Below are 15440 nucleotides of genomic sequence, written 5' to 3'. Positions count from 1 at the left end.
TGTGCTTATCATATCAATGCTGATTGTGTGAGAAGCCTTTAGTTGGCGTGTCTCTTCCCAGCAGAGGGCTCGAGAAGGATCTGTGCAGCGAGTCCCCGCTGGCTGCCCAAAGAGAACTAAAGTACCTCTGCTGTGGTGAGAAACAGGAACTGTTTTAAAATAACTGAATGCTCTACCTATCACCAGGGGTAACCTGCCCCCTGTGCACCTGCCCTAGAACCAACCTCAAAGGGGGACCTGCTTAGTACCAAGGAGGGACAACCAGTAGAAGGAGGTAAAGCAGGCCATGGCCCAAGACACAGTAGTCCAAGCGCCAGTAAAGTAATTGTGCCTGTGTGTGTATTAAAGTACTTTTCTTTATCAAAGTAAAGCACTGAGTTGGACAATCAGTTACTGCACTGCTAGGTGTCTTTTGAGTTCTGAGTTTGCACAACCCAACGCTAACTCCCTAAGAAGCCTGTGACGCCCGCCAATGCTACCACTGAGAGTGAAGTTCTGAAGGGATTGTACTTTTCCTTGTTATGAAGACCCATTATAGGGCAGGATATCAGGGGCAAACAGCCCAGCCTCTGTGGAGTAGACTGTAGTGTTGCCGAGTTTGGACCCAACCACTTACTGTGCACTACCGAGACAGCCCCTATGCTCCCCCCCCCCCACGGGCGTGGAGTATTTGGTTTGGCCCGACGTTTGCACGGAGGGCACGCAGAGAAGTTAATAAAGAGCCCAGGACACTGGGCGTGGCAGGCAGAGTACTGACCACTAATCATAAGCAACGTGTGGTCCCCAATCATTCCTAGGCCCTTTAGCTAGGACTTTACATTGGCGACAAGGTGGTCTCGCCACCCCATCGCGTGCCACGCACCATCGCGCTCTTGCTCAAGGAGCGGACGGCTGTAGCCCCTGCAGTCTTCCCCACGGCGGAACCATCGCGCCCCTGCACGAGGAGTGGATGGCGGCAGCCCGACGAGCCGACTTACCTGAGAGCAGCCCAGCGCCAGAGTGCGCATCCGTTTGGACTCACCGTTGCCCCCGGGCGGTCCGGACGTGCTGGTGCGTCCCACAAAGGTGGCCCTGCTTTTCCAGCCTGGCAGGGGGCCTCGCTTGCCGAAGGTGTGTGCTCGTGTGCCCCAGCGCTCCGGCTGCCTCCTCCGCCTGCCCGTGCTCATCCCCGGCCAAGCGCCTGCCTCCTACGCTGCTGGTCCCACCACGTGCGCCAAGCGTACATTTCCTCATGCATCCCGCGTGCAACGCTGCGGACCCTGCCAATACTCACGCATCTCGCGTGAGACGCTGTTTGGACTATCCCGGGGCTCTACTTGGTTTCCCCCGCGTGCTCCAGTGCTCCCGGTCACCTGAGTAGCGGACGAGGCCTGCTAGCAAATCCTGCACCTGCCCTCAACAGCCATGGCCAACGTGCCCCCCCCTGGAGCCATTCACAGTCACCGGCACGCCTCAGTCGCAGGCGGCACGGTGGAGGAAATGGGTGGAACGCCTACAGAACTACTTCGTGGCGGCGGAAATCGTGGTCCGCAGAACCCATGTGCAGAACCCATGTGCACTGTCAACGTGCAGGACCAAGCAGTGGCGGCCCTAATCGACACCGGTGCGACGATCAATCTAATGGCGGCCAGCGTGTACAGGACATTAGAGAATGCACCGGCGCTCCATCCCACGAGAGTGCAAGTATACGCCTACGGCACCAGTCGCCCACTACGCCTGTGTGGGGTGTTCCGGACGGCCCTGTCACACGACTCTACTCCCCTGCAAACCAAAATCTACGTGTCTCAAGAGGGATCCGGGTTCCTGCTTGGGTGCAGAACAGCCCAAGACCTCGGGCTGATACATTTCACACTCACAGCCAAAGCCCACAGCCTCGACCATCTCGTACTAGAACACACCTCGCTGTTTGAGGGGATCGGCTGTTTGAAGGGACCCGCCATCCATCTCCACATAGACCAATCGGTCGCCCCAGTGGCCCTCCGGCACCGACGTATCGCGTTCCACCTACGACCCAAGGTAGAAGCGGAACTGCGGGTACTCGAGCGGGCTGGAATCATCGAAAGGGTAAGCGGGCCCACTCCATGGGTGTCGCCCATCGTGGTAGCCAAAAAACCGAAGCAACCAGACGCCGTGCGGATCTGCGTTGACATGCGCATCCCCAACCTCGCTATCAAGCGTGAGCGCCACTTGACGCCAACCATAGATGACATCATTGGAGAGTTGTCAGGCTCGAAGTGGTTCTCGAAGATGGACCTGAGGTCTGGATACCACCAAATTCCCCTACACCCAGACTCACGCCCGATCACCACCTTCTCCACTCACGCAGGCCTTTGGCGGTATACCCGGCTCAACTTTGGGACATCAAGCGCAGCAGAGGTGTTTCAAAACATCATTCAGAACGTCCTGCAAGGGCTAAACGGCGTGCTAAATGTAAGTGACGACATTTTGGTCCACGCGCCGACCCTGGATGAGCACATCAGGCGCCTCCAAGCAGTGTTTACCCGACTGCAAGAGCGAGGTCTAACCCTCCATAGGGAAAAGTGCGAGTTCCTACGAAAAGACATTAGCTTCTTTGGCTACAGATTTTCCGACCAGGGAGTAGGACCAGACCCAGAAAAAGTCAGAGACATCCACGAAGCTCCCACCCCAACATCGGTGACCGCTGTCCGCAGTTTTCTCGGAATGCTCACGTACTGCGGGCGGTTCATGAAAGATCTGTCGGACCCTCTCCGCGACCTCACGAAGTCCACGGCTACTTGGGAGTGGGGGCTGGAACAGCAAGAATCATTCCAGAAAACCAAGGCGGCACTCTCAGCTGACACGACCCTAGCCTACTTCGACCCTGGCAACGAATCACAACTCGTGGTGGACGCCAGCCCGACAGGCCTAGGGGCCGTGCTAACTCAACAACAGGCATGTGGAGAATGGGCCCCCATCGCGTATGCGAGTAGAACCCTCACAGCAACAGAACAACGGTACTCGCAGATCGAAAGGGAGGCCATCGCCATCTTGTGGGGATGCCGGCATTTCCACATCTACTTGTAGGACACCCGTTTGTGGTAATTACAGATCACAAACCCTTTGTCCCACTATTTCAGGGGTCATCCTCACGGCCCCCCCCCTCGGATTGAGAAGTGGGTGCTCCAGCTCCAGGAATTCCAATTTACAGTGGAGTATCGGCCAGGCACCCGAAACCCTGCCGACTACCTGGCGAGGCACGCCCGCCCAGTCACTGATGCGGAAGCTGCGGAAGCCGCCGCCACCGAGGAATATGTCAGGATGATCGTGGAAAGGTCCCGGCCCCTGCCGATCTTCCTGGAGGACGTGGCGCAAGCCACCAAGGACGATGACTGCCTGCAGATCGCCATCCAGGCTATCACGTCGGGAAACTGGAAGCCACTCCAAAGTCCAGCATCCTTCCGCACACCGGATGCCCAAACAACGCTGAGGGCACTCCACCAAGTCCGAAGCGAACTGTCTATATCTCCGGAAGGATGTCTCCTGAGGGGCCCTCGCCTAGTGCTGCCCGACAGTCTTACCCAGCAGGCAGCCCTCCTGGCCCATGGCGCACATCAGGCATCGTAAAATCAAAAAACCGCCTTCGAAGCAAACTCTGGTTCCCAGGCCTCGACAGGGTAGTGGAAGAAATTGTCCAGCGATGCCCCGTGTGCTTAGCGACTAGCCTGCCCAACCCTCCGGCGCCGGTGATTACGGAGGAAGGACCGACGTCTCCATGGGTGCGTGCCAGTGCAGACTTTGGCAGTCTCCCCGGAGGGAAGTACATGTTTGTAGTAGTGGACGATTTCTCACCATACCCTGAAATAGAGATCCGGCATCCGAGGTAATTCCCAAGCTTGAGAAGATAATTGCCACCCATGGCCTCATTGAGGAGCTACGCACAGATAATGGCCCCCCCTTCAACAGCAGTGAACTAGCTGAGTACCTGCAGTCACACCGCATCAAACACCGCAGGGTAACCCCGAGATGGCCTCAAGCCAACGGGGAAGTCGAGAGGCTAATGAGGACTCTGAACAAGACCATTCAAATCGCATTGGCAGACGGCCAAAGCCTGGAGCTGGCCCTCTACCAGTTCCTACGTGAATACAGGCTGACACCCCACTGCATCACTGGGGTTCCTCCAAGCCGCCTGTGTTTCAACAGAGCGGTCATGGACACTATCCCACACCACCCCACGTGGGCGTCATCACCAACTCCTCATAACCGATCCATGGAGTAGCGAACAAAGACCAACTGTGAGGCGTCCCGAAGGAGAAGAGCTGCCGACAGCCCCATCCAAGTTGGTGACCGAGTGCTAGTGAAAGACCGCCACCCAGGCAGAAAGTTCCGCCTAACGTTCGAGCTAGACCCATGGACTGTTACCAACATCAAAGGCACCATGGTCACGGCGACCAGGGGTGGGGAGAAGGTCACAAGGAACGTGTCATTCTTTAAGAAGGTCCTGAGCAGAGAGGAGGACGAATTCTCCGAACCAGGAGAACCACACCCAGTGCCGTCCCAAGGCCCACGTGAAGCAGCGGAAGGAGAAAACCCCAGCGAAGAGGAACACTCAGGAAATGATTTGGCCACACCAACCCAAAGCGAGTTTGGGTCGCAAGGGGCCCAGAGCTACCCAGGTGTTGTTGAGGCAGATGGCTCTGAGGACTTGTTTCAGACCCCCTCAGGTGGGCGCAGCCAAAGCAGGTACCATATACGCCCTTGCCCGAAGCCATCCCAGATATACCGCGACTTTGTGGCCCCATGTCGACGCTGAAGAAGTTTGGGCTGTACCGCTGCCAACACTAAAGTAAGACTGTTCCTTTTTGTGTCTGTTGCAACTCCCAGAGGGTGAACAACCTTTACAACGAAACTATTACAACGCACTACCATTACAACGCGGTCATTGCAACGCAAACCATTACAACGCATTGCGCTGGGGGGCGCTCTAGGATAGGGAATACGTTTAATTTACTATCCAACACCTTCCCTAGTGTCCACGGGGACTGGAGTTGGAATAGTAAATTAAACTATTCACTATCCAGCACCCCAAAGCGCTATGCGTTGTAATGGATTGCGATGTAAAAAACGCGTTGTAAAGGCAGGCGTTGTAATAGCCTGCGTTGTAACGTCATACATCCCTCCCAGAGACTATATTCTGAAATGTTGATAAGTTATGTTATGGTTGTTTGTTTTTCACTTCGGGGTAAAGGAGGAATGTAGTGTTGCCGAGTTTGGACCCAACCACTTACTGTGCACTACCGAGATAGCCCCTATGCTCCGCCCCCCACGGGCATGGAGTATTTGGTTTGGCCCGACGTTTGCACGGAGGGCACGCAGAGAAGTTAATAAAGAGCCCAGGACACTGGGCGTGGCAGGCAGAGTACTGACCACTAAGCATAAGCAACGTGTGGTCCCCAATCATTCCTATGCCCTTTAGCTAGGACTTTACATAGACCCCGTGCCGGACCGTTGCGACGTGCTTTATAATTTATTTGGGTACACTCACTGACACTACTGTCAGATATTACAGTAGTTTCAGTGTCCCCAAATAAATTATAAAGGCCGTCGCAATGGGCCACCAGTGCAACGCTCGAGGCCCCATTTGAAGTGCAAGCACACGGTCGCAGAAAGCAGCGCGAGCCAACCTCCATGTTCCCAAAATGCGCCATCACCCATCCTCTTATTTTAGAATGAGGGCTTCTTATTTGGCTTTAAATGGCACCTTTAATCGAGGACGAGCAGGAACGGTAAAAGGGGGAAATTGTTTCTTCAATGCCAAGGCAACTACGTTGTGTAAATTGTCAGATTACTGGGGGAAGGGCGTAGTGCCGTCACAAACAGAATTAGGGCGCGTTGGAAGCGGTGACACAGTGCGCGTTACAATGCTTTCGCTTTCATCCTCTGGTGCTCTACGTTTCGGGATCAGCCGGACTGTATCGCGCATGCGCACAACCACCTTGTGTGTCCGACTAGGCTTTTAACGTGTTGCGATGTTTTCCCAGTTATTGCTGTAAGTATTGGCTTTCCTTAATTTAATTAAATTAGAGGTCCTTTTTGAACAACACGCCCAGCCTGGCCTTATTGCAGGAATCATTACCTGAGTCCTGTAGCATCCTGCTACAAAGAACCACAGACACAGGTTCTTATCTCTCAGAGCTTTATTTCATACAACTTGTCTCGACCCTGTCCCTGCTCTAACTGCCTTCATCCTGTTCTGACTCCTCCTCTTCCCCTCAGCCCATCTAGCTCCGCCCATCCCAGCTACTAGACTGTCAACTATATTACATCTCCCCCTTTCTTAACAAAATAAGCTTAATGTCTTCAGTGTTCGCAATTCTTCAATCCACCACACAGGTCGGCGGACAGCCTGTTTTTCAAACTTCAGTAGTGTCGAATCAGTGGTGGGCTTGGCTTTGGTCAATCTTTCTGTTGTCTTGATCAAGGCATTCTTGACCACGTTGCGTGTAAACTGTTTACTCTCACGGTCCGCAGTCCTCATGTTTCCTTCCGGTGGTGTGACTACGGTTGGTTCAGATGCTCGATCTCTTTCACGAGTGGATAATGTTCCGGTCCTCTTCCGAGCACCCGCATCTACTTTTGCTTCCTTTTGTCTTGTCCGGCCGAGGGCAACACTGCCCTCAAATTCAGAGTCATGTATACCAGACAGTACGGTGTTACCTGATGAGACTGTCTTGGTTTGGTTCGGTAACTCATTCGCTGCATCTACCCTTACTTCCTTTTGGCTAGCCCGGTCGAGAGCAACACTGCCCGCCAATTCGGGGTCATGTATGCCAGACAGTACGGTGCTACCTGATGAGACGGTCTTGGTTTGGTTCAATAACTCATTCACAGCCTCGGGTTGTCTGGCGAGCTCGTGAGCTATCGGTGCATAGGCATGTTTCTCTCTCATCTGATGATCTCTCTCTCCTGACACGTCCGGCTTTCCTTGCGGAGTGACTGGCTGGTCCCTTCCCATCCGGTTATTAAGGTCCACTGTCTCTGTTTTCCTTTTGTAGGTCCTGTGAGTCAGCCTCGCGGACCCCTTCAGGGGTGACGGTGTCTGATCTGTGTCTGGATATACTTGTGACTGACATGACAGGTTGTCAGGTGGAGTGACTGAATATTCAGAGACCTTAGTGTGTGACATGTTGCTCTTGACGGGAAGGATGTCCTTTGGTTCCATGGTGCGTTCGGGTGGTTGACGCCATGTCTGTTGTCGGGACCGTGACTTGGTCGACTCACGGGATTGGACAGACATGTTCTCTGGGTCAGAGAAGTCTTTTGTCGACTTCCAGGATCGGGCAGATGCACTCTCTGAATCAGAGGAGTTCCTGGCCATAGACGTGCTTTCTGGGTCAGAGAAGTCTTTTGTAAACTTCCAGGATTGGATGGATGTGCGCTCTGCGTCAGAGAGAGCCTTCTTCCCATTCCTTCTCAAATGTTTCTTTGAAACTGTCTTGGGTAATGGATTTTTGAATTCCATAGTCCGTGACAAATTGCTCTTTCCCTTTGAATTGTCTTTGGGATGCTTCTCCGTGTGCCTTTGTTGGAGCATCTTCAATGCTGTCTCACTTGGGGGGTTGTTTGATGACCCCGTGCTTGTTCCTTGTGCTTGATCCCAAGCTTTTGCCTCTTCGTCCTTCTCGCCTGAAGTTAACGATTTCCTCTCCATTTCTTCGTTGTCGCGGGAGCCAAAGATGCATGGATCTTTTCTGGTTCGTTGCTGTGGAGGATCAGTCCATCTTGTGCGACCTGTTTCTCCTTCACGCTTGTTTGATGCTCTAACACCTCTGATCTGGGGTTGATGTGGTCTCCTGCCAGATGTTTCCTTGGACTCGTCGTCACTGCTTGACGACTGATGTTCCTGCGCCGACTTCAGGTGTTGACCAGTGCGACCCCTTCTTCTAGGGTTTGTCTTTCTCTCCCACTTGTTGTGCAGGATGCCCTCTTGTCCAGGAGTGCGATCTGTCCCACTTGACGCTCTTTCCTCATCAGAGTACTGTTTGTCATACTTTGAATGACTCCTTGAGGAACTCTTGAGGGGTGAATAACTCTTTGGAATTGTCTTTTGGATGGTTGACTCTGAGTCATCTGACTCTGAGTAATCCTTGGTTGACTTTGAATAGTCGGACGCTGAGGGTTCTGACTCTGAGTAATCCTTGTCACTTTCTTTGTCGCTGTATCTTTCCCGTTGTCTTTTTGAATGACTCCTTGAGGAACTCCTGGGGGGCGAATAACTCCTTGGAATTGTCTTTTGAATGGTTGACTCTGAGTCATCTGATTCTGAGTAGTCCTTGTCACTTTCTTTGTCACTGTATCTTTCCCGTTGTCTTTTTGCTGGTCTGCCTTCCCTCTCTCTCCTTTCAGTTTTGTTTGTTTTCTGAGTTCTATCTTCCCAGGTATCTTGATGGTTTGCTCTCAGGTGCACGTCCTTGAATCCGTCTCTTGCTTTTATCTGCATTCCAATTTCGGCCTTCTTGATGATTTCCTTTAACGACCAATGCCCTTGCAGGATCTTTCGCTTGGTGTCAGGGTTTGTGCAACCTTCAACTATCCGAAGTCGAACCGCATCCTCATTTGTAAAAGTGTTGAAGTGGCAGCCTCGTACCAGACTTTGTAACCGAGTGATGAAGTTTGGCAATGGTTCGCCTGGTTCCTGCCGTGCTGTATTGAAAACCATGCGATTATGATCCACATCTGTCTGTGCGTTGAGATGGGCACAGAGCTCCCTTTGGAGTCTTTTATAGATATCTGTATCCTCTTTGGAAAATGTCCTGATTGGGCATCGGCCCTCAGGACCCACCAGATGGAGGAGTAGTATCAGACATTTTCTCTCTCTTTGCTCACCATTGGCTTTTAAGAAATCTTCCAAAGCTTCGAGCCACCAGTGTCGTTTGAGATCTGAGATCCAATCATCAGTCTGCACCGCTGGGGGCGGTATTTCAATGTCTGGAGTGACCCGCTGTGCTACGTCTCTTCCCGCCATGAGAGAGGAAGATTCTGGTCAAGGTCTTTGGTCTGGTCGTTTGCTTAGAAATTGATAGTCTTTGTAACCATCACAGTATGCGCTGGTGAATGAACTGGGATGGTTCTACTTTCTCCGGGGTCCTCTGTAGGACTGCCCTCCTCTGGGTCTTCTGCAGTTCTGCCCAGCAGCTCTTCTCCCTTCGGCGCTCTTCGGTTTGTGCTCAGCGTCGTCTTTATCTGTCTCTTGCATTTGCTTATGCTTGTTCCATTGTGCTGTTGTCTTTGCTTGGTCCTGGTGTTCGCTTGTGTTTCTTTTATTTTGCAGACACGTGTTACTTCATTACATTCGCCACTGCGCATTCGCTTGCGTTTCTCAATGTTCGAGTTTCCACCCGTGCTGACATTTGTTTTTGTCAATGCATGTTTGTTAAGTCACTCTTGTGGTTGCTAAGACTTGTTCATCGTTGTTCACGCGCCGTTATCCACGCTTATTTATTTGCCTTACCAATGCCTGTTTATTTGCATATACCAATGTTTGTTTATTTCCATTCGCCAGTGCTTGTTTATCTTTTCTTGCCACTGCTTGTTTGTTTGCTTCAACCAATGCTTGCTGATCGCCTCTTGCCTGACTTCAAAATGGCCGCCTACAGTTCACACAGGGATGGTGTCCCAAGAGTTGCCTGACTCAAAGATGGCCGCCGTGGTTATCTGCAGGCACTACTTTCTCTCTCTGCACTCGACCTGATTCTTCACACAGGACTCACCGGCAGTTGCTTCCAGGGTCAGCATACTCCAGATTTGGCTCCCTCTGGTCAGTGCCACGGTCAGGTGAGGATGGGGTGGGCTCCCGCCTTACTTTGCAGGGTCTTCGCGCTCCTTCAGCGGGGCCCTGCCAAAGCTCACGCATCGGGGGTGAGGTGCCAAAGCTCACGCATCGGGGGTGAGGTTTTCCGACGTCGGACCTCACCCGGGCTCAAATTTCAGCGCGCTCAGCAGCGCTTAGCAGTAGACCTTCGTGGGGCGATCCACCCCAGGATTCACTCTTCTCTGGCCACTACAGTCTTCAGGTTGGGTTGGGGTAGGCTCCCAACTCACTTTCGGAGTTCCCGCTCTCCGGTGCCGACAGCGTGCCAAAGCTCACGCATCAGGCGGAGCTCGCGTTTTCGGCGCCAAGGCTTCTTCTTTCCTCGAGCGCTTCAGCGCTCGTGGTAGCGGCTCCCTCTGGGCTCCCACAATTACAGGAGGGGCAGGGTCACCTACTATTTATCACTCCTTTGGCTGGCAGCATCACATACAGCAGCAGACTTTCTCTTTTCGACGCTGCAGGGGACAGGGTGTCTTCTTGGGGTTCTGCACGCAGGGGGCTTGCTCATCCCACCCTCGTCGCCAGTTGTAGCATCCTGCTACAAAGAACCACAGACACAGGTTCTTATCTCTCAGAGCTTTATTTCATACAACTTGTCTCGACCCTGTCCCTACTCTAACTGCCTTCATCCTGTTCTGACTCCTCCTCTTCCCCTCAGCCCATCTAGCTCCGCCCATCCCAGCTACTAGACTGTCAACTATATTACAAGTCCTGTCTCCAAATGGCCAGCTCGGCGTTTAATTACCCAATACCCGATAAAATGAGGAGCATGGAGTTTTCCAAACTGTGAGGAGGCCCGAGGCGCAGCACGATGTAAAGAGGCAATTCTGGGAGTTTTAAGCTAATGCAATGCGAAAAGTGAAACTGTAACGCCAGAGGCAAAATCCCTGGTTTGGTTGTACTTGTCACACACACTCGGCCTCTTTGTAGCAGAGAGGTAATAAAGCAATGCTATAAACACCAATAATTTTTTATAGACAAACTCTTTGCTTCCAGCCGCCTCCACACCACATAGAGCATTAATCTGGCAAGGATAGACATGCATAAAGGAGCGCTATATAAATGCAATTACAATACAAAATGTAAAGAAAAGTGATGACAGCTGTGTGAAAATGGAAGACAAGGACGTATACAAAAGTCACGGTATACCAGCGGGAGCTGGAGACTAGTTTGAAGAGAAATTGTCTCTCGGTCACAGTTTCACTGTTGCCACAAAACATTCTCTGCTGAGGCCAAACCGCGCGTAAAATTTGGCGCCCCTGAAATATTCTGAAATGTAACAAATTTCACAAGATTTCACTGGTGTTAAACCAATTTCGCTCCTGCCTGCGGCCTACCTCTTGCAGAGATATGTCTGTAATCTGCAGTCTGCAGATCATATGTTCTAGTGTCCTAGAAAGCCTTCACGCGCTCATTTTGTGCGCCAAGGTGTCTGGGGAAACACGGGTACAGTATGCACGTGGCTCTCTTCTATGCACTGGCTTTCGAGTTTTCTCTGGGTATGGGGATTAGCGTACTGGAGCTGTCTTTGTGATTGGTATGCTTCCTGTAACGGCACCCCTATATATGCCTGCGATATTTCGCAGGAACTATCTCAAGGAAATTGCTCCGGGCAAAAAGAGCGAACAAGCTCATTTTACACCAACAAGGGGGCAGATTTAGAAAGCCCCGTGCAACATTTTTATGACACTGTTGTGTCACTTTTGTAAACCATGCGCCACTATGCAACACGACGCATCTAGTGAGATGTGTCACGTTGTAAAGCCCTGCGCTCCATTATACCTGGTATAATGTATGCAGGGTGGGCGTTCCGTCGCAAGGAAGACCCTTAAAAGTGACGCAGTGAAATCTACAAGATTTCACTGTGTCACTTTTACGTCCCGCTGCGTCAAAACCTTACACCTGCTTGTAGCAGGCGTAAGGGGTGCCCCAGCATAGCAAGTATAGGCTGGCACTGAGCAGTGCTGGAGTTGCATCATGCTTGCGACACGACTCCAGCACTGCGTCACCTATACACTGACAGATGCGTCACGCATCGGTCTTGCCTTGCGCCACGGTGCGCCGCATTGTAAATGCAGCACATCCATGGTGGCGGAAGGGGTTCCTAACGTCACAAAACATAACTGATGCATCCCTGCTGATCTGCAGGGATGTGCCAGTTATTGTAAATCTGCCCCTAGTGATTTAAAATCTGCTGCAAGCACTTGTTTGCGCCTGGTTGTAAGGTACGCACAGCTCTTAGAATGAGACCGTCAGTAGGTTTATGCACCTATCGCAGGGATCGTCTTGCAACCTCGAGTTTGCAAATGTCAATCCTAGTCAGAGAGCTCACGTACATGAGTGCACCGACAGTACAAACTCTGCGCCCGAAAAGCAAGCTAGTAACATGAAAAAGAAGCATATGTTTTCCTACAGTTTATTTTTGTCGCACTTAGGGTAACCCACGCACTGCTGATCCCTCGACTCACTGCGTTACTGAACACTGCCACATTTACGGCCTTTTGAAATAAATGCCTATTTGACCTTTGGCCTTAAACTTGACACAGATACAGGGCGCAATGTCAACAGCACCTCTGCCGCCTGCAGGCACCCTGATGAGATGCTCCGACTCAGGGACCCGCACCTGGCAGACCTCTCTCTCACCCTCCCCCCTCAAACACACACACTGCCTTATGGATCCCTGAACAGTGTCATGTATGTGCATGTTTGCATTGTGCTGAGGGGATTACCAGGTATTTGTTCACGCAGATCTCTGATCCGGATGTATGACACTACAACGCATGCTTTTACCACGCATGCTGTTACAACGCAGTCTTTACAATGCATGCTGTTACAACGCATAGCGCTTTGGGGTGCTGAATAGTGAATAGTTTAATTTACTATTCCAACTCCAGTCCCCGTGGATAGTAGGGAAGGTGTTGGATAGTAAATTAAATCTATTCCCTATCCTAGAGCGCCCCCCAGTGCAATGCGTTGTAATGGTCTTCGTTGTAAAACCTGCGTTGTAATAGCACTGCGTTGTAAAAGTTTCGTTGTAAAGGATGTTTTCCTCACATGCGGTTTCTCTGAGTCCCCAGATAGATCATGCAGTCTGTGTGTTTTCCTTTGTACTGCCGGTCACCGATGTATTCAACTGTGTAGCCTTGGACAGTGTCATGTAAGTGCATGTAACTTGCATGATCGAGGTAACTATTAGCGGCGATACTACATGTCTCTCTGACCTCTTTCAAGTGCTCGCCGTCCAGGGGTGGCAATCTGAGGGATAGCCCCGGGCGCCACAAGCTCTAGCCTCTGCCTCATACTTACTCTGTGTCCCCCTAAATGGTGTCTGACATATGTTCATTTTATTTATAAAGTGCTACATTCAAATACATTTCTTGGCTCCATGAGAGACAGTAAATAGTAAAAGTTCTGAGGTGACAGGAAAAGAACGTTATAAGTTAAAAAGGCAACCTCACCTGAAGGAGGCAACTTCTGGTTTGGGTTAGAGTTAAAGGCAAGAATTCCAGTATCTGGTGCAGTGGCCAAAAAGGCAAACAGTTTGTCAGGCCTGAGAGTAGGGGGGCAATGGAGTGCAAACCTTGAGACAAAGAAAGACGGTCATTTTGTGTGGACAGACACACAAAATTGTCATGGGATTAAACATGACTCTTGTATGAACTGGCAGTGAGGGAAGCAATCTAAGCACAGGGGTGATGTGTACTCTTCTGGCAATACCTGCCACCACACGGACAGACATGTTTTGGATGAGCTGAAGCCTTAGGGGAAGTTTTTCAGGGGCAACAGGTAAACAGAATTTGCATAATCCAGTATTAACTGGAAGTCATGCATTTATCACAGTGTTATAAAAGTTTTCCTATGTGAATGGTAGAATCTACGTGAAGATCCTAGGTTAGGCAAAGCTTATGCGTTCAACTCCTGTGTATCCTAGTTAATCAAAAGAGCAGTGAACCAATCCTGTGGTTTTAAAAGCAGAAGAGATTCGAGGTTCACATTTCCACAGGATCAAGACACCACTTCAGATTTGGAGTAACAGAGTAGCCTTTTCATAGAAGTTCAGTAAATAATAATGCAACAAATCTTCAGTAGGGAGGTTAGGTTTATTCGCTGTAGAGGTTGTGCAAGAGGGGAGTAGAAATGTCTATATTCTTTACATCTTCTTAGGGAAGCTTCTTCCATAAGCTGCTCCACATGGATAACACCCTGAATCCTTTGAAACTCATGATGTATATCACTGCTATAGATTGTTGTGTATTTTTACCTTTCTGATTCCTCTATTTCACCTGGAATCTTTTTACTCTTCAGTGTAAAGTGCTCTAAAGCACATAGCCCATGTTTGTGCTATATAAAAACATACACAAAATATAAATTGATTATTCCCTAAGGAGACAGGCAATGTAGAGGACAGGCACTGTGTGCAGTGTAATATGGCACATTGAGGGCAGCAGAGCGAGCGCCTATGTTGAGGCCAAATTTGAGCTATTAATATTAGAGAAGGAGGCAAATACCCGATGTTGTATTTAATGCAAGAATTTCTTTGGATATGTTTTTCAATATTGCTCCACGCTGTGTGTATTATGCTCTAATACTCCCTGCTGTTAGTTTAATGGTGTGGAAGTTGATTATCAACTATTAAATGCAAAACCTTGCCTTTAGGATGATCCCCAGAGAACTGATGCAACAATTCGTGGGAGTTTTTATCTAACAGGAGACAGAGGGGTTAAGGACGAAGATGGCTACTTCTGGTTTGTTGGAAGATCTGATGATGTCATTTTAACCTCTGGGTAAGTCAGCCTGATTACCTATAGATGATTAATATTTTAAAACATCCAATTAAGCAAGAGGGATTATATTGGTAATTTTAGCCTCTGATGATCATGAATGATGTAATATGGGACGTCATCTGCAGTGCATTACGGGGGCGTGAGTATAGTTAGCTGAACTAACTATAACGGCCAAATTTCACTGGTTTTGTACTAGTGAAATATCCAACTAACTATAACGTCCCTGAAACCTCTGTTTTTTCAGTGAATATATATATATATATATATATATATCAACAAAGTTTGCCCTGAAGCTTGAAGACGCCACTCCACAGAGGAAAGTTCGACAGAACTCTTTAATTTTCAAACCGGCTTTCACATCCCAATTGTTTCAGTAATCCCTTACGCGTTTCAGAGCTCCTGCTCCTTCATCTGAGGGAAGCCTGACAGTCACGGGTCTCTGCAGCTTGCACTTGTACTGATTTGCATAATCCTTTATTGGCCCTCCGGGGAGCCTCATAAGTAATGTTCTCATTTATATGCCTCCTGGGATTTGTAGTCCGTGCTGCAGCATTTCTCCCATCGACTGCCAGCTGGCTATTATAAGTATTTGTCGCCCTCCAGTGGGCAGCCTGGCCGTGAAATATGCACCGCCAAAAGAATTTCAGGTCTGCAGGTTTCAAACCATTTGAATTCCTATCAGCAGCACGAAGGAATCATAAAGCACAAACCAGGCTCATATTCGGAGGCCCACTGGAGGGCGAAAAATACTTATAATCAGTCAGTCATTATACTTTTATTCGACACATGTATCATAAAAAGTACAAACATACAATACATACATGAAT

General features: G+C 50.1%; 1 protein-coding gene across 1 annotated transcript in view; it reads left to right on the top strand.

Annotated features, from left to right (window-relative positions):
• LOC144786123 (acyl-coenzyme A synthetase ACSM3, mitochondrial-like) overlaps positions 1 to 15440 on the top strand; it is a 606835-nt gene that overhangs the window by 496064 nt on the left and 95331 nt on the right. Inside the window, 1 exon segment of the mRNA XM_078665089.1 lies at positions 14486 to 14613. Within this exon segment, the coding sequence (XP_078521215.1) occupies positions 14486 to 14613 (128 nt within the window).

Source organism: Lissotriton helveticus, chromosome 10, assembly GCF_964261635.1.
Source record: "Lissotriton helveticus chromosome 10, aLisHel1.1, whole genome shotgun sequence".
In the NCBI taxonomy this organism is placed as follows: domain Eukaryota; kingdom Metazoa; phylum Chordata; class Amphibia; order Caudata; family Salamandridae; genus Lissotriton; species Lissotriton helveticus.
The sequence above is the reverse complement of the archived record's forward strand: the minus strand, read 5'-3'. Positions and strand labels throughout refer to the sequence as shown.